General features: G+C 40.6%; 1 protein-coding gene across 1 annotated transcript in view; it reads right to left on the bottom strand.

The window, feature by feature from the left end:
* The window catches only part of sntg2 (syntrophin, gamma 2), a 158,107-nt gene that overhangs the window by 92,764 nt on the left and 44,412 nt on the right, over nt 1-20,931 (bottom strand). The window contains exons 7-8 of the mRNA XM_033642235.2: nt 20,402-20,489; nt 13,045-13,133 (exon numbers count right to left, since the gene is read on the bottom strand). Coding sequence (XP_033498126.1) covers nt 13,045-13,133; nt 20,402-20,489 — 177 coding nt within the window. The remainder of the gene's footprint in view (nt 1-13,044; nt 13,134-20,401; nt 20,490-20,931) is intronic.

Genomic DNA, 20,931 nt, shown 5'->3' on the forward strand with positions numbered 1-20,931 from the left:
TTAATTAACCAGCGCAATATCAGTTTTAACCAGGGTAATGACACCCGATACAGGGAACTCCAGCAACAAGTCAAAAAGGAACTCAAGGTTGCTAAAGACAACTACAAAAATAAGGTGGAAAAGCTGCTCAGTACGGGAAATTCACGCTCTGCTTGGGAGGGAGTGAAATCCATGATGGGGATGCAGTCCAAGAAGGGTCTCATCAACTTAAATGGAATATCTGACTTTGACTTTTCAAATGAACTGAACGCTTTTTACAATCGTTTTAATACTTATGATTTTAGTGAGGAACTGTCAGTTTTTAAAAATGTCGTGCCCGAGGAGACTGGTATCCACCTTGACAGCGGGAGGGTTCACAAACTTTTCCAGGGGATTAAGGAAAGGAAATGTCCTGGCCCAGATGGGATAGGAGGTTGCTTACTAAAAAACTGTGCCAAACAGCTGGCAGATATTTTTTGTTCTATTTTTAACTTGTCACTTCAACTCCACAAAGTTCCTCGCATTTGGAAAGACTCCACTATTGTGCCTGTACCAAAGAATAACTCTCCTAAATCACTAAGTGACTACAGACCTGTGGCACTGACATCTCTCATTATGAAATCTTCATTTGAGAAGATTGTGAAGGATGAGCTTCTAAGTTCAGTGCAGGAAAACTTGGACCCGCTGCAGTTCGCTTATAGGTCCGGTAGAGGTGTTGTTGACGCAACTAGCACCCTCCTCAACATGATTTTATCTCATCTTGAGGGTGCTAAGACATTTGCACGTCTTGTTTTTATCGACTTCTCCTCAGCTTTTAATTGCATACAACCTCACATTTTAGCAGAAAAGTTAATGAACATCCACAATATTGATCTTGGACTAATATGTTGGCTGGTGGACTTCTTAACTGAAAGGCCGCAACGTGTCAGGGTGAACAGTGTTTTATCTGATGTTCTTATCTCTTCCACTGGGTCCCCCCAAGGCTGCGTTCTCTCACCTCTTTTATTTGTGTTGTACACAAATGAGTGCCGAAGCCAGTATTCGAGGCGGCACATTTTAAAATTTGCTGATGATTCGGTGATCATTAGTCTGCTAAATAGTGATGATCCTGATCATGGCCCTGTAGTGGCAGAATTCTCCAATTGATGCAGGTCATCCTTTTTAAACATTAACTTATCCAAAACCAAGGAGATGATTGTTGATTTTAGGAAGAACCCTACAGTTGTCTCACCTGTGGTGATATATGATCAGGTGACTGAATGTGTTCAGCATTACAAGTATCTTGGCACCATTCTTGACAACAAGCTGACCTTTGATCTCCAGGTGGATGCTATCTGTAAGAAAGCCCACCAGAGAATGCACTTTTATCGGAAACTTTGTGCTTTTAATGTGGACAACACTTTTATGAAAATGTTTTATTCTTGTTTTTTAGAATCTGTTTTAACATTTTCATTTATTAGCTGGTATGGGTCAATCACCCTTATAAACAAAAGCCGGTTTTATAACATAGTTAAAGTGTGCAGCAAAATTGCCGGCCTAACATTAAATGACTTGACGTCCTTGTACCAGGCTGGGATCTTAAAGAGGGCCCAGTCAGTCCTGGCTGATCCCAGCCACCCTCTGCACGGAGAGTTCAGGTTGCTTCCGTCTGGCCGCAGGTACAGCCAAGTTACCTGCAGGACCAATAGGCTAAGGAACTCTTTTGTTCCGACTGCCATTGGCCTCCTAAATAAGGCACTTTAACTTTGAATGTTGTTGTTGTACTTCTGCCGTCATTATATGTGTCTGTTTTTTTTATGTGTGAGATTGCTGGCTGCACAACAAATTGCCCCTCGGGGATAATAAAGTTTTCTTTGACCTTTGACCTTTGACATGTTTTGTAACTTGCTCACGCCCCCCATTGCCCCGAAAAAGGCACATTCTGTGTAAACAAAAGTAGGCAGGTGGCATTTTGCTGCACTCCCCGATTTTGTTTTTATACTGCCAATGCTGAAAGAAGACTGATTGGCCTTTCCTGCAAATTTGCATAATTCCTGTTTAAAAAGGGCTTAAGATTTAGGGGATTTAGTGGCGTCTAGCAGTGAATCATAGATTGCAACCAGCTAAAAATTCTCCCGGCTGGAATTCAGTGCAACATGGCGATCTCTATAAAGGAATACTCACTCCCTATGTAGATCTAAAAGGCTCATTTTAAGGAATCGAAAACACAATATTCCTTATTTTCAGGGCATTATTCACTGAAGAAAACATACTAAGTATATTTTATTCTATTTCTGCCAACATATCGCCCACTACACCACACTTTTGTCCGTTTCAGTTATCACTGTCAAATTAGGCGATTGTGTAGTCATAAAATCTTGCTGTGACTTGGCCGATAGACATGACAGACTACACACTGGTCCAGGACTCATTCCTGGTCAACTTTCACAATGTGCGTGATATCATCGGATTATTCTTGTCCTATTTTCATTAATGTTATTATTATTATTTCAGTCACTATGGCTGTTCAAGTCACAGCCGAACTGAACGTAGTAAAGGAGAAAGCACCATAAGATGGAAGGAGCTACATTTGAAGTACCATATACAAACATGCAAGTCACCGAATCCTCCACAACAAGGTCCTGCAAATGTTTCACAATAAAAGCCTTTCTCTCACAACTGAAATTATTAGGAGCTTTCAATTTTCAACAGCTATAGGAAATGTTGAATTAACTTTAACAGGGTAAACAGGAGCAAATAAAAAGTACACATAGAAAAATACAGAGGGAATAAGTAAAGGCCTGTTTTTAATGTGGTCTGTTTCAAATGAAGCTGGTAACCCCATCACTATTTTTTACTCTTATCCCTTTATATCTGTCTACATTATGAAGAAATAACATTCTTTGCTAGCTTGATGCTAATGGCAGTACTCGCCAGATTGCTAAAGTGCGATCATTTTTCCTTTTTTACTCTGTGTAGTAGAACGTAGAGGAAATATCAAAAAGCCTGGGGTGTTGTTGCCGTACAGTTGTCCTCGGCAGCAGATTGCTTTGTGTTTCTATTGGTAAAAGTGACGGCTGTGATGGGAGAGGTCGTGGAAGACAAAAAGAAAATCAAACATACTAGACTTTCTGTCAGGGCGTTGAAAGGCATCACAGACGCAGCATCAGTCATCTCCTCTGACACACGACACAATGGATTATTGTGCACGGCACACACTGTCGATTACAAGGCAACACCATATGACAGTCATGTCAGGCTACAATCGCACTGATATCATGTCATCTGAACCCGGCATAAATCCTGCAAACTGGTCTTTCAACATTTTGTTTCAACCATAAAAACAAAACAGTTAGCTGAAAGAGGCTAAACTCTGAGATAAGAAAATGATAACCTTTGTTCAAAGTGAGAGTCAGCAGCCGAAGAACACCCAGTTTATCTTTTCTACTACACAGAATGTGCAGAAGTTGTGTAGTAAGTTTGAGGTCATTTACCATTCCAAGCCTTGTTCAACCACAGGCTTAATGACCCTCTCCATTACAGACTATTTCATATGATGCAGAGTTGCTTAATGGCATGCAATGTCATTTTTTTTCTTTTGGTGAAAAAAAAGTTATGAGTTGGCCTACTTTCCTGCAAATCTCTATCTGGAGGCTTCCTATCATTATAGTCTGAACATTAAAGTGAATTCACAACTTATACTGCACTGGGGGAAAAAAACAAAACAAAACACAACAAGTAATTACTCTAAGAACAAAAACAACCACTCACATAATTGTCCTTATTTGTGAGGCAAGAGGAATCTCATTTGACATGAGCAAAATCCAACTGGAGGCCAGCTCTTGCTATTTTGTGTTTTTTTTTCTCCACTGCTTAAATGTTATTTCTGGGGTGAGGAAGCGGCCTGGTTAATTGTGTTTGCCAGCCACCTCGTCTTCAACCTCAACCAGTGCATTAATTGCAAAGATCCCTGCTAGGGCCTGCTGACCTCTTATGTCACACTGAGTCATATCGTATTTGTTTTTGCATAGGTAAGCATGTGTCAGGGTCTGTTTTTTTCCCTCAGATAAACCAAGAGCACATAGTGGGAATTGAAAGAAATGCAGACCATGCGAAGGCCGAGTTCAGAGGGATGTTTTGCCTCTTCCAGCTACTGCAAGGGATTTAAATGGAAACACTTTAAACCTAGATTATCTATAAAAGGTTAAAGTGACCCCCTGCTGTCCTTCATGTTATCTATGAATAATTCACTTGAAATGACAAGCAAGAGATGCTGTCTTTACAGCTACTCTTTTTCATTATAGGTTATCATATTAATATGCAATGTTCCCAAGCCTTACCATTAAAAACAGTGAAATATTTGCTTTGGGGAAGAACATCAGACATTACATTTTTTCACAACTCCACATTCACAGTATGTAATGGTAAACTAGAAGACCTCTGCAGCAACGTCAAGCTCAATTTGCTTGATATTTCTGCAGCTTGAGCAACACTAATGTACTGATAGATAGTATTTGGTCTTAATGGGTGTTACCTGAGCCAATTCCAGAGGAAGGGCACAGCAATATGGGGCATCTACAGAATGTTTTTGGAAGCTGGTGCTGAATTTGTCCTGTTGATTCAGGTGATGAGCTGACTGCATCACACTGTGCTTTGGTAAGATTGAAATATCCCTCTGTGGAATCAGCTGCTACTACAGTCAAACTACTCCCAGCCATCATCCCAGCAGTGCACGCTGTAATCATAGTCGTCACCACTCTAAGATCAAGCAAGCTCAAGGGGCTAATAACAGCTTTTCAGGATAACAGAGAAGAAAATGAATGATTCTGACTATTTGTTCTCCCTTTTGATCCTCCGAAAGCCCAGCTGCTGATTGGACTGTTATGTGTTTTACACAGGAGGCACTTGTGTTGCCGTATCGTTGCCAAGTCATTATTGATCATGTGGCTGAAAACATGACATGAAAAAATAATAACATGATGGAGTTCCCCACATTCAACATTTATTATACCGTATTCTGCGTCAATACTTGGTCCTGATTGGCTGCATGGTGTCCATTAATTCTTGATAATGGACACCCACTAAGGAGTTCTAGTAAAACTGTCTGTTCACTGTTCTATACTAATGCTCCAGCTACATAGTATCAGCCTCTATCTAAAATGAGTAACTATGGCAACAGGGATGCAGTTAAAGCCTCCATGATATGTTACAAGCTTCATCTAAATACAACAAAAAGTGACTTCAACTATTCAAGGGTGTTAACAGCCAATGTAGCTGAGCATCCTAGCAAAGTCCAAATATGATGTTAACACGAACAAGTCAATTCAGCTATCCTGCTAAGGTTTATGCACACAGTGTGCATTCAGCAGCTTTATACATCCCAAAAACGGAAAATAATTGGTCAACTAAGTCTACAAATAATGAGCCAATATTGACTCGCACAGGACTTGAACCCCAGTTTCCTATGTCAAAGTTTTGTGCTTGACCCATTCTTCTTACATCTCAAAATATACATAATTCGTTCACAGTAATATGTACATTAGAGTTGGGCAATCTTGTCCATATCCTATTGTCCTATCGCCATCTAGTGAAATCGCTGATGAACGATGTCATCGCCGGGGGGGGGGGGGGGGTCATTACTTTTGTTCACCGCGACATGCGCGTTAAGGCCCGAACATACTCGGGCGGAACATACGTGGAACGGATTCCGCGGAGGTCTGCGCGGACTCAAAGCGGACGTCCGCAAGCGCTGTGCGCGCAAAGCTCAGATTTACCGACCCCACGGACTGCGCTCCACGCACCCGTGACTGCTTGGCATGTATTTTTCACATCGCAGGGATTTTTCACGGACGTTTTTACAGGAAACTACAACGCGGAAGTGCGCTCAACTATGAAAGCCCGAATGACTGCGGACATTCCTGGCAGAGTCCGCTCCGCTTATAGTACGCCCAAGTATGCTTGTGTCAAGCGGGTGGAGGCGTTGGGCTTTATAAATAAAATTGAATTGATTGAGGTAGACTGACAGGTCTGATTCACTCAGCAGCTGACTTGTTGAATGATGGCGAGTGGATTTAATAATAGTGATAATAATGATGATGATAATAATAATAATAATGATAATGATGCTCATCACAGTGACAGTGGCAGGGCTACAGACCGTTCTGTAATTGCACAAACTTCGACAAATGACTCAATAACAATGGTAATACATGCAAAGGTGTGTGACCAGAGTCATGACGGCGGGGGGTGGGGGCTACTGTTTTGGTCAGCAAATATAATGACACTTGGGATGTACCCATAGTAACGCCAGATGCTGGCTGCTTTACGGAGCAGATCCAGCGGTGCCGCCATCATCAGGAATGGACGTTGCTTCACGTGACGCTTCAGTGGAAAGGACGTCTCATGTCTCTTAAACCAACAATGCTTGCTCATCACTCCTAGCACTAGCTCCTCGCATTTTTTCCTAGGTGGGAGGAGCTAAACAGCTAGCAGTCGGCTAGGTGAAATAACTAGCAGTAATTTAAGAGACTTGGGATGGACCCTGTGACATCTTGGCCCAAGTCCCAACCTCTTCCAAACTTGACGCATCAATGTTACGAGAGCTAGCCAATCACAGCATGCAGCGGGATCTATAATAATGCATCGTAGGGATGGGTATAGATAGCAGTATAGCTTCAGTGTGACTGTTCTCACCCAGGTCCTATGACTCCAATTCCCTATTCAATTCACTACTTCAGGCTGTGGCTTCCAGTACACATGGCTTACAATATGTTTGTGAAAATCTTGATATTTTGGTCTGGGGACAATGGCATGGCTGAATACCTAGCTAGTCTAGTTATTAAACATATTGTCAAATTATATTTACTGCTTGTCAACCATATGCAATGTTACTATGAATCTTGCTAGCATAAAGTTAACTTTCTGGCTCATAAAATATGACAGGAAATATCTCCTGTTGCCATGTCATATCCAAGGCCACATCCAAAAAAAAATCCATCACACATTTTCATCTTGATTGGTTGCTTAGTAACAGAAAATACTATGAAGACTAGTCCATACCCATTGAGTACAGCATACCATACCATGACTTAGTCATACCAAAAATGAGAAAAAACCAACAACATTGGGCCACAGGGGGAGCCACAGCGATCGGTCGCATTTTAGCCATTTTTAAGCATTTTCTGTTGTTATAGCGCCACCCAGTTGCCAATTAGAGTTAAATTTCTCCAGTCACCTTGAGGCGTCCTGTTCTACATATCTACCAAGTTTAGTAAAAATCAATATGGCGGTTAGGCCTAGATAAGAAATTAGCTCTCTAGCGCCCCCATTTTGTTTGATCAGGTTTCATGGACCGTTTATTGAGTTATTGAGTTATTACAGACACCGCTAACGGCTAACAGCTAACGGTTAGCCAAGCGAATCTACGATAACCATGTTATTAATTACACACAGAAATAGTAATGTTCGTTCAATCATTGTATTTATAGACTTTACAAACATCAGATTAGTCTAAACGGTCATATAGTGACGTGAAAAATGTGAGATATATATGTATAAATATATATATGTATGTATGTATGTATGTATGTATGTATATATATATATATATATATACACACATATATATACACACACACATATATATATGTAGCTAAACTCAACAAGGTAAACAACAAGGTGATTCCCATTTACACAGTGGTCAAGAGTGCTGGACCGGAAGTGTTGCACAAAAAAAACGGAAGCTGGCTGCGTTCTGCTTTGCCTCCGCGTTTCCGTGAAAAATAAGGTGAATAGTAAGATGGTACCTATAACGAGGTGAAACTGTTACTGAATGTATCGTAAGTACAAGCCAGTCAAGGTGATGGAAAAGAGAATGGAAGTTGTTGCAAAGTAAATACAACAATATATCAGAGTGGTACCAGGAGCATTATCCTCTGCTGGAGGTAGTCATCACAATGGGGAAGAAGTACCCACACATGGATTAAGTCACAAAATTTATGGAGACCAACCATTAGTTTTTTGACTTGACAAGCTGTGATTGATCAGACCAAATCCGGAAGCAAACATGGGTGTCTGCATCGTGGTTTCCAAAAGTCTCTATTTCCACCCATCCGGACTAAAGTGCAAACCTAAAGTTTTGAACCTAAAACAGGTTCATTAACGTTTTCAGAGCTCACCATGTTAGGGGTTCCAAAACGCCAGAGTAGTGTGGGCCCTTGGCATAAAATAGGGCTGCACAATTAAATGATCCTATCAAATTCACACTATGGCCAGGAGCAATATCCAAATCCCAGGCGCTGCAATTTTCTTGATAAAGGTAAAATTCATCACAACACAAATGAAACACTGCAGTGCTACAGAGATACCAGGTCTCCAAATCATATTCCAGATGTGAGGGAATATACTTGTTCGGTACAGGCGCCAGCAAAAATCACATCATCATTTTTAAATGTTTCAGTAAAAAATGATGATGCAAGAATTACCATTTCAATATACTCATATCACAATATCTGTCAATATAATTGCAATATGATTTATTTTGCATATCGTGCAGCCCTAGCATAAACATAGCAACAGACGCGTGTTTTTTAACAAAAAGTACATGTGTTAGTGTGGATGTAGCCTAAGTTTGTCCTGTTTCCTGGAGTAGTTAACAATATTTCCATTGCATATGAACCTTATTGGTTGGTAATGACTGCTCCAGGTAACAGTCAAACTCTTAGGTGTTAACAGGAAAATGGCTTGTGACAACTCTGGATTTGATTGAAAAAATGCATCAAAATACAAACAACTGGCCTTAGTTATTTTTTCCCCAAGGTATAAGAAGGGTTATGCCCAATGGGGTGCCCACTATCAGGAGTTAATGGACTCCGTGTAGGGAACTGGCCTTCCCTGTCGTCCATGAATTCTGATAGACACCTTATTGGGCATCATCACTTGTGTAATCAATGTAACAAATTCATTTGATGACTTTTTTTAGTTTTGTGGAAAGCTATGAAAGCAGAGTCAGTTGGTAGAAAACATTATGAAATAACAAATTATATTCACAATATAAATAACTGAGAGCCATGTACTGCATATACAGTAAATGAATGATGAAAACAGGCTGAAAAGGCTTAAATGGAACAATCAATATCACAATAAATATTATTTTTCGAGTATCAACTCATTATGTGGCAGTTGCAAAATCACATGGAAAGTAATTAATCAAGGCAGAGAACCATGTACCATTGTAATACATCATAAAGCTCTTCTCACATCGACAAAACATTTAATCATTTATTTTGTTAGTTTTAAATTACAATTTGTTTGACACGATTCAATTCCACTGCAATGTAAAACATAAAGGCTAATGTTGAATTATTACCCAGCCATTTATGAAAGACCTTATGTAAAAGGGGAACGTCACTTTACTTATTTTTACACTTGTTTCAATGTATCAGAAAAGGGGGTTTACAACATCCACATAACTTGCTGATATTCTGTGTAGCAGCTGAGCTTTAGTTTACTTACATCACCCTCTGACCTATGTGGATATCACTGAAGGGTGGAACAACAACAACAGGGAGAGTTTGGCTAAGATAAGTTTAATTCTCCTCCCGCTGCCAAGAGACCAGCTCCACAGTAGTCAGCTCTCAGGGTTGGTACCCACATTTCGGACGGCCAAACACCGTCCTAGCATATATGCGTAGAGGACATTATGGATTACTTCACATTTAATAACATGTCAAAGTCGAAGCGGATTTGTATGAGCCACAGTCCATAAAGAGAGGCAGATGCTCAGGCTGCAGCTGATAGTGCTGCTGCTGCTGCTGCTCCGCTAGTGGTTAGCCCTGCTGAGCTAGCTCTAATGATAAAAATTGAGTCTCTACAGCCAACGAACAGAGCTCATTGGTAGTATTTCTGCCCCTGTTGCCCTCCAGTGCTGAGTGAAATTCAGTCACTAATGCAGTGAGGTGCATTGTAAACTGATGCTTGTTATCTGATTCTGCTGCTGATATCAGCACAAACACAGAGTGGGTGGGTTTAACAACGTGTGCCTCAAACTTTCTGACTTTCTGGGGGAAAAAAAAAAGTTTGATGAAGAGGTCATGTTTTCTAGACCCTACACATTCTTTGTCCATCGTTTCAAGTTACTAGAAAATGCGACGAGTTGATGATCATTTATTTTTTCTTGCAAAATGAATAAAATCACTTTACTTATTACTCAATATCGAATTAATTAGTAATTTGATCTTAGATATAATATATCATCTGGTATTTGGTTCATTACTTTGTCAAAGGTGCGTCATACATTTAGCCAGCCTACAGTTTAGAGGTACCTAATGACCATCCCTGGTGAAGCTTACAGTGAAGCCACAGGTTTCACACACCCTCCAACACTCAATAAAACCCATATGTTCCCTGAATGCAGGCTTACAAATGATAAGTTAACAAGCTAACAAGAAACAACAAGATGAATTCTCAAACTGTGGAGTTACTGGTAGGAGCAATTTGAGGCAAAGTAGCCTGACTGTCCACTGAATATGGCAAGCCGTTTAAACATTTCATCGCTTGACTGGATATATATCGCCGATATCTTTGATTCTTTAAAGTACAAAAGAGCATTTAAGATATCCACAACATCATTCTTCCGACGACAAATTATTTCACATTTTCCCTTCATGTCTATTGGGTTTTCACTTCCAGATATCTATAGCTACATTGCCGATATCCAGAACATTCTGGATATCGGCAATAGAATGCTTGACACAGGAAAACTCCCATTCCGGGTATCAGTAATGTCATTTTGAATATCCAAACAATGCATTCTGAGTAGGATAAATGTCAGATATATACAATTGACATTATGACTAGTAAAAATGCTATTTCAGATATAATGACTAGGAAATATTAGATTGTAGATACCTGAAAACGTTTTTTTCTACAGTAGTAGTAGTAGTGGTAAGAATTCTATTGCAGGTACCCACAATGTTCATTCTGGATATTTGAAATACAATTGTGGCAATCAGAAATTCAAAAAGTCCAACACACATAAATGGACAAGGTGCCATCACATGTTCTAGGAAGAATAAACTGTGGATATCTAAAATGTTCTTTTCCAGTAGGAAGATTTAAATTACTGTTAAATACAATACATATCTGGTCTAGCAATTAAATGTTCAATGGCCACTTATACTCGTTAAGGATTTAAAGATATCTTAAATCCTTAACGTTTCTACTAGTACAACCAAAGATGTATTGAAATACATTCCTACTTATAAACATATAGAGGATATCTTTAATTACCTTTCTGACTAGTAATGCAATTTCGAGACATGACAGATGCTATCATGGATATCTAAAATGCAAATACAGATATGAGTTTGGTTTGATTAAATGTAAACACAGCTTGCCATACAGCAAACACACTAACAAATAAGACCTACAACTCCATCCAACTCCTGATGAACCAGGAAACAAGCTTAGCCCCTAAAATATTAAATCAACAGAATGATACTGGGAGAAATAACTGCATGTAGGCTGATAACTGAATTTCAAATTGTAATTCCTTACACTCCTCTCTACTGAGAAATATATCATTACTCTGACCCATCATTAAGTGTTGCGTTAATGACCTACGCTGTTTTCCACCCTCACAGGTGTTTTAACTTTTGCCTGAGTAGACCCTTTTACAGACCGTGCTTCATCTGCCTTTTTCAAAGCACAGCACCTTTTTGACTTGTCATAGCAAGGAAAGCACGAGTGAAACTAATTGCATTAACGATGGCTCAGTTCCATCAAGTGTCCCAGTGAGCCAGCGTGCAAAACACCAGGACCTTGGAAACTAGCCTAAATGAAACGTAGTCGTTTTTAATGGGACCAATTTTCACCCATGCTTTTCCTGCTGTTCCTGTAAGGGCAGGACAAATTACACCTCTATCATTTTTATTTATTCATCAACTTTTGTGATTCCCACATAAACCCTGTATCATCCTGCCCTATTTTACCTTAGTAAGGGGTGTATGAGCCTGCATGACAGAAAGCACCTGTGTTCTCCAGGGTTTTCATCATGTTATATTGTCATTATTTCCTAATGCAGGAACTGGAATGAGAAGAGGAATCTGGCACAATCATCTCCAGATTGTCTGTCACTGTGTGTGATGTCCTGATGCAGATAAAACCTTTCTATTGAAAGCTGACTGACTGCAGCCTTGGCTGATGTGCGTGTACATCTGCTAACTGTTCTTAGTTAAAAGAGCCAGATGGAGATGCTGGCTGCAACACCTGAGCCTTTGAAGCCACACATAAGATACACGTAGATCAGTTTTTGTGTCGTCCTGGAATGCATCATGGTCATTGTGTGGACATAAGAAGAAGCTTAATTAGCAGTGCAGTTAACACACAGAGTCCCAAAGCTAGGCTAGTCTGAGGTAGAGCTGGGCAACATATCAATATTATATTAATGTTATCATATGAGACTAGTTAAGGTCTTAGATTTTGGATGTTCTAATATTATAAGTATTGTATTTTTCCTGGTTTTTACTTACCAGACTGTTGTAGCTGTTCTATATGTGCGGTTACCCAGTATTGTGATATCTGATTTTTTCTTTATTGCCTAGTCCTAATCTGAGGGTTTGCTAGTGTAAGCCTCACACACAATGCATTCTGGTACATGTAGGCAGTGCAGGACAGACTCTCTGAGCAAGAGGATAATTTGTCAATATGAATGGCAGTCTTAATGGACTCCTAATGGACTTCATGATTAAGTGACAATTTAACAACCGTACTGTATGCACACGCAATTCTTCATGCTGACAAAACACACTGCTAACACAAAGTGAGAGGGGTTCTTTCAAAGGACTGCAGATTCAGGTGTATTAATTCAACTTTCAAGTAAAACTAGTACTAGTATGTCAAAATATTTTAATAACATTATGTAGGTTTTAATTAATGTCGTGAATGAGCCTCACAGATATAGATCATTGTAAATAGTGCACATTTTCTATACTGCTTTAAGCCTTTAGCAACTTAGACATACAGGATACAAATCAAAACACAATCAGATCAACATAATACACCTGATATCAAATAGGTCTTTCTTACTGTGTTGTTTCCGTTTCCATTGAGATGTACGCCACTGTCAAACAGAGGAGAGGATACGCGGCTTTGATCGGTGGACAGCCCAGGAGAACCTGAGAAAGAAAGGAGACTCATTCTTTACAGAGAGGCCTCTGAAGAATCACTGCTAAACATTAAGTCCAACTTCATGTCCTGTCTATTATTATTTCATCTCTGAAGAAACAAGAAAACTAGAAGGGCACTCAGAGAGCACAGTCCTCATGCCCTATGTCACAATGTCAAAGGATGTATACATGTAATACATGACACTCAAGAGCGTAATTATAGCAGCAAACAACTATTTGTAAAGATATAGTGAAATAATGGCGTCCAGAGCAAAGAAATCACTCTCCCTCTGTTTGTTGCTGTTCTTTGATTTCTTTCACCATCCCGACCCACAGTGGCAGGAGAGCACAATCGCGGAAACCTTACTCCCAACATCCAGTTCTCACCCCAAGTTGCCCCTTTGAGTGTGAGCTAACCCAGAAGAAAATGTTGGCATTGTACGTTTCCTCAAACCACAAATACATGACATTTGCACATTTCAAACATATCAAATCAACTTTTTTTGCCAATGGGAGGTGGAGGGGATGGTGGATGGCATGTCAGCCCCTTTCACACATGCACCAAAAATCTGAAGCTATGATTATCACAAAGAGCCAAAATGCCGGACTTGAGGCTTCAAAACAGGATTCCACAAACCAACAGGTGATGTCCGCGGACCTTCCTATGTTTTTAAACAGTCTATCGAACCAACTGACAGACAGATTGCCATCCCAAAAAAAAGTAAGCTGGGGAGTTACTATTAATATCAAAGACCTTTGGTTTTTTAGCTTGTTAGAATCCCAGAAAAGTCTGGAGCCCCTTTCACACGTGCACTACAAACTTGAAATTATCTAGACATTACCCAGAGGGGCTATATGTGAGAATGCCTATGTCCAAATCAGTTGGATCGGACACTAAAGAGATTTTATCCTACTAGTTCCCAAGTGAAAAGTCAATGTATTATCTGATTGAGCCAGTGTGTGAATGGAGCAAGTAATTGTCCAGAGAATTCACAGTGAGCAAGAGGTCATGTTGATGAAGTTTCTATCATGAGGCTCGCGCAAAACAAACATCCGAGGGTGAAGAAGAAGGGTCGTTTACATGAGAGTAACAAATTAAAATGTCTAGTTAGAAAGATGACGAGTCTCAGGAACTTCTATCGATAAGGGCCCAAGCTGAAATCATCAGACAAATTCAAGGAATGGCAAGAGACTCTGCGGTTTACATTCTTGGAACCCATCGGCTGTATTCGGCGTCTGATTTCCGGCAGACGGCGATACAGCACCTGGGGGCAGACCCCCCATTTTTTGGCATTCCGGTTTGATTTGGGCGGAGGAGGCGAATTTCCGTTTCCAACTTCCGTTTATATATAAGTAAATATGCTGAAACATTGCGATGGATTCAGAGTTTGCAGTGACGCCAATTATGTTCCACCTGTTCACCGCACGGACCGTTTAACCTGGCAACAACTGCAGCTGGCTCAAACGTGATTGGTCAATATCACTACAAACAGCCTAGCACCGGAAACCAGGGCTCTTCCGCTCTTCTTCCGGAAGGGTTAGCCTAACCTAAACCTAAGAATATTTCCAGTGGGTAGGAACGCTTCTGACACAGACAATCTCCTGTTGTATGCTACATGTGTGAAAGAAAAACTGATTCTCCGACACTGTCTTGAAGTCGTATGAGAAATCGGCTCTAGGCGAAACACCTGCCAGGCTGCAGATCAATGCAAACCAGTTTCAGACCAGCAAACAACAAAACCAGTTGTGATTTAGAGTCATTGCTGTGTTTCGAGCTGCATTTTAGGCCCCAAACATGGGTGGTTTTTAGCATCTCGTCACTGTTTCTTTCTGCCAGCATCATGCCACAAACAGTTGTTTTTTATGATGACACAGCTGCATTTCCAGCGGTGATTGTGCCCCCAAAACTGGGTAATTTGAGCCAAAACATGATCTTTTCATAACCATAATGGTTGTTGTGCTGATACCTAACCACACGTTAACCACAATGAAATGTAAAGTAATGTATCCACTACATAATACCATGCAAATGTAACATATCTGTGGATTGCAGAAACATACAGTACAGTGCCAACATCTTTACTGGTGATTAGGTTGGCTAACCCCCAGTAACACTGTGAGCTCTGTCAGCATTGCTGGCAGCTTCCAATTTGGCTCAGAAACCTCCACAGTTGCTTGTGACATCCAAGGTGAGAGCCGTGTTTTAGCAATCCCAGCTCAGACTATGAATGTTGTACATTCCAAGTCTAATGAAAGTGAAAAACAATTGGTGTATCCACCCTGTGATGTGGATCTGCACCAAAATTTTATGGGTTCTTCCTTGGCCTATGCTACACCCTTCCACCAAGTTTCATGAAAATCGGACCAGTAGTTTTTCCATCATCCTCCTGACAAACAGAAAAAAAACAAACCAAACAGAAAACACAACCTCCTTGGCGGCAGTCATGGGTCAAGTGTTGCAACTCAACCATAATTACAAAGGCCGAGCTCATAGTTTTAAATATTATTAACTTTATTCTGCTTCCCTGCCTTGAAACCGTGCAGTGCATCACACGGACTGCTTCCAAAAGAGACAAATGCTGCTCTTTGATATGATATTAGCTTGGCTTTAGAGGACCTTCTCTCTGATTCGGTCACACTCCGTAAAGTGTGGCAAACTGCTCCTGGCCTCTCCCGCCTGTCATTTGTGCTGTGGTGAAATGAAACAAAGGGAAGCTTACAGAGAATATGACTTGAACCTTTTTGTTCTCGGGCAACAAAACACGACTCACCGGCCAAACACCCGACAGCAAAACCTGAGCGCACTGTACTGATGTCTTCCTATGAATGTTAACTCACCCACAAAGATATGAAGGCTGGATTTCTCACAGCTCTCAGTCTGAATTTGTGGGAATGTGGTGGTTTATAAACAGAGCTATAAATATTCATGCACGTCTATTGGTATTAATTAGTTTTCTACATCTGTGCGCGCCTCATAATTTGGTAAACTGTACAAAATGATCGTTATGTTTGTTGGTAGAGACTGAAATGACTTGTTTTACATGTTCAGTCACTTTTTGCTCACACCTCACAGAGGATAACAATTATTTGTGGTGTTTCAGCAGTCTGTATGGCAGTTTGTGTCCAATATATGACTGTGAACAGATGAAGCCCCAGATGTAAAGTTCCCTTGAGTTACATTATGCTTGCTATCTCATTTGTCTGTGCTATAAAGGAATAGCTGTACATTTTCTGAAATACACTTAAGTGCTTTCTTGCTGAAAGTAAGATATGAGGGAAGACTGACACCACTCTCACATCTGTCTGTTAGATATGAAGCTGGAGCTAGGTTACGGTTAGCTTAGCTTAGCATACAAACTTAAATAAGGGGAAACAGCTGGCCTTGTTCTGTTCAAAGGTTAAACATTCACTTGCCAGTACCCCTATAGGTCTCTAATTAACATGTTATATCTCATTGGTTTTCTCCATCCAAATGCTAAAGTGTAGAAATAACAGGTTGCAGGAATTATGTACAAGACTAGCCATATTTTGTCATCTTTGACAGCCAGGCTAGCTGGAGCAATGGCTGCTATTCCTGTACAGAGGTGTGTGGCGATGCAGAGTTAAAGCTAGGAGTGGTGGGATTGTGATGTGAATGGCTTCACTGAAACTGATTTCATCAAAACTTTTACCCCAAATACTTAATAAGGTCTAAGGGCTCACGTTCCTTTCACTGACTTCCTCCACTGCAGCTGTCTTCCATGTTTGTATTCACAGAGTGACTCCTGCCAGCATAGAACTGTAACCAATGTCAAGCTAGAGCAGCATAAAAGTCACATAAATTCAAACATGACTGTTCAGAATTAGGTCCCATTACAAACTAGAAATGCTGCCACACATCAGTCAAGTTTCTCTTACAGTTCACATCCATTTCCGTGAAAACATAGATGCTTCACACAGGTCTTCGCCCAGACAGCACAGATGACCTATACAATCAGCACAGTTTCAAGGTGGACACCCAAGGTTAGTGTCATCAATTCAGTATCTGACTAAATGTCTCCTCTTCTGTTCCTGAGATATGACACTGAATAATGGCCAGAAAAATGTTTTATACAGAACATTATGATGTCTAAGTGAAGTTGACCTTTGATCTTTTGGATGTAAAATGTCATTACTTCATAATTTTATCCTATTAGACACTTGTGTGAAGTTTTGTCATAATTTGCATTATGACTTTTTTTGTTATGACCAAAAGCATGTTTTGTGGGGTCACAGTGACAGTGACCTTTGACCTTCACCCACCAAATTCTTATCAGTTTATTCTTCAGTCCAAGTGGACATTTGTGTCAAATGTGAAGAAATTCCCTCAAGGTGTTTTGAAGATATCAGCAGCAGCGTCAGACGGACAAACTTCTCCCAGGAGGAAACTGATGTTTTGGTCCGGGAGGTCCAAGCTCGCAGTGTCCGGATATACGGACACTGCGAGCAGACCTCCACGGGCTGATGATGCAAAGGTAGCCTGGGAGGAGGTCACGGTCACCACAATTGTAAATCAATGTTGCGTTTCCCTCGTGCGTGCGCGCTCTCTCTCTTTCTCTCTCTTTCTCTCTCGCAGTCTCACTCTGTTTCTTTTCTTTTGACTTTTCTAAGATGACAGATGCTGAATATATACTCCCTATCTGATGATGTGGCTGTTTGTGGTTGGCTGAGAGGGATGTGAACTCATTAGTTTGCAGCTGTGTTAATCAAATCAGGTTGGGTTTCCATTACGCGTGCCAAACGGTGCCAAACGGTGCCAATCCCCTTTGATCTGTCATCAGATGTGGCGGGACAGTCGATATAGAGATACATTTATGTGCTGATTGCAGATAGTTGCATTGAATAGTGGTTTCTGGGGTATTTATTGCATTGTTAATGTGCCTGACATTCTGGAAACCTGTCTGTGAGGTTTTGGTGATGTGCGCACTGTCCGCCGGTCAGCCAAACTTCGGCTTACACCGGCTGCGCTCCCCCCTGCGCTGACAGTAGACCTGGTTCCAGCTGGCGAGCTTTTAGCGCACCTTTGACGAAGCCTTTTGGCACGAAACTGTCACTGCGCCAAGCTGGATCTGTCCACACCTCCCCCTGCTGCGCCGCCACACCCATCTCAGCGCACCTCGGTCTGCCAAACTACCAAACTGAGCGCGCCTCAGGTTGTGCCGCTTGAAACTAGCTTTGCAAGGGGTTCGCCACCCTGCGCCACCCTGGGAAACTAGAGGCCAAAGTCACAGTGACCTCGACCACCAAAGTCATATCTTTTCATTGAAATTTGCTAGTTGTGTTCTTGAGATATTATCTCAAGAATGAGACAGTAAAAGTCATACTGACCTTGACCTTTGACCACCAAAATCTAATCAGTTCATCACTGAGTCCAAATTGGACATTTGTGCTGAATTTTAAGAAATTTCATTAAGGCATTTGTGAGACACCGCATTTACAAGAATGCCACGGATGCAAGGTCACATTGACCTTAATCTTTGACCACCAAAATGTAATCAGTCCAATGCTGAGTCCAAGGGGACATTTGTGCCAAAATGAAAGAAATTTCCTGAACGCGTTCTTGAGATATCGCATTCACGAGAATGGGACGTATGAATGAACGGACTATCGCCAGTGCGGAGCCAGAAAACTTAGGCCCATATCTGAATTAGAACTAAATATGAAATTGGCCCAAAGATCAGATCCAATGTGATTTGTGCTGCTCACACTTATGAAAAACCTTAAATCATCACCTCGCAGTTGTATGCAGCTGCAAACCATTCAAGCTGCAGTTGCAGTTTACATCCATGTCTGTCCAGACTCATTTGTAGCCAGGAAAGTAGACAATCATTTAAATATCGATGTTGCTGCAAAGAAGCGACATAATTTAAAACATGGATGCTTCACACACATCCACAACCCGGCAGCACAGAGGATCTATTAAGTATCAGTATGACAGTATGACAAAATGTCTCCCTTTCTGTTCCTGATTTATGATGGTGAATAATTACGAATGAGCATTTATTTCAGAATTACATACTGATTTATGATGGTGAATAATTACCAGATATTTTTGCAGAGCATTATGATGTCATAGTGAAGCTGACCTTTGACCTTTTGGATATAAAATGTTATTCATTCATCATTTTATCCTAAACATTTGTGTTAAATTCTGTCATAATTAGCGTGTGAATCCTTGAGTTACGGCCAAAAACATGTTTTGTAAAGTCACAGTGACCTTGACCTTAAAAAAAAACAAAAAACAATAAGTTAATTGTTGAGTTCAAGTGGACGTTTGTGGCAACTTTGAAAAACTTCCCTCAAGGTGTATCTGAATTATCCTGTTCACAAGAATGGGACATACGTACGGACAACCCAAAAACATAATGCCTCCGGTCACGGCTATCTGATGATGTGGACGCATGAAAAAGCAGTCAAATATTAGCAACACATTTCAGATTTGGGCCACTTTTGCCTGCAGTGTGAACATAGCCGTACAGTCCTCCTTTACTCAGTTGTCGTGTTGGTAGCTCTGAGCAAACTCTATTCGCTAAGCAAAACACTGAGATGTAGTTGAAAGCTCTGGAAAAAGCAAGTAATCTGAGTAAAGCTCTTTGTCAAAAAATGATTCCACATGGGTCTGTGTACCAATCGGAAATTAGCAATATTGGAAGTTTGGTGTCAACTGTTTTGCCACTGTCAATCAATCAGGCTGCGTTTAACAATTATTTTCATAACTGATTACAATAAATATTAAACTCTGTGATTTTGGAAGCTTCCTTTGGTAAAAAAGCCACCTCCACTGTCCAGTAATTCATCATTCCTCTACTTAGTATAAAAAGACATAGTCCTCCCAATTGCTTCCATAAAACTGCCAAACTTTCAAAATTTACAATTTACTTTTAGTCTTGAGCTGCATCAAGTTCTTATTTTCTTGCTTGTGATCATTTTCTCACCTCTCTCACCTGCGGATTTCTCACCTTTTACCGGCTCCACATGGCTGACTTTAGTGTCTGTGTTTTCTCTTCAAGCTGCTGAAGGTAAATACAGGAGCAGGGGATTGCAGCTCTGGGTGCTCCTGACATTACTGCTTGCCTCAGGCCACTGAGCATGACAATTTAATACTCTGAAATAAATGCTCATCTACTGAACTGCTTTAAAGCAAGGTGGGCAAAAAGACAGCCTCCCATAAATGTGCTTTATTCCTTTATTGCTAAAAACGCTCAGTGAAATGAAGTTCATTGTAAGCTTGCATGGCATCAAAACTACAGGAGTCTTACCCAGAGGCAGTTTTAAAAATGATGGAACTTCTCGCAGGTAGCGAACGGTGATGGTGACCTCATCTCCGGCGGTGCGCAAGAGGTGAACCTGACAGGAGCCAGAGAGGGATAGAGAGATTTAGATTGAGATAGATAGTGCGAGAGAGAGAGAACGATTGTGAGTGATGCAGCCAGATAAAATTTAATCTCACATAAATGAAAACAAGCCACATTCATGCCAAGCTGCACACAGCCTGAGCAAACAAAATACACCAGGGGATGAGTGAAGAATATGTAAGTTAAAGCTTGACAGAAGCAGCTTCACTTAAATCATCTAACTTGGAACTTGAAGGCCGGCGTTTCTTTAATGAGAGGCGGCAGCAAAGCGACAGCTCACACTACAAAGTAATTACACTCTGTGAATGTCTGATTATTTGATGTCTAAATGATATAAAACACGTCCTCAAAGATGTCAAGTCAAAATTTCAAAGAGGCATTCAAGTAAGGTTAGATTTAAAGAATGAAATATTAAATCTATCTCTCATGCATCT

Source organism: Epinephelus lanceolatus, chromosome 15, assembly GCF_041903045.1.
Source record: "Epinephelus lanceolatus isolate andai-2023 chromosome 15, ASM4190304v1, whole genome shotgun sequence".
NCBI lineage: Eukaryota > Metazoa > Chordata > Actinopteri > Perciformes > Serranidae > Epinephelus > Epinephelus lanceolatus.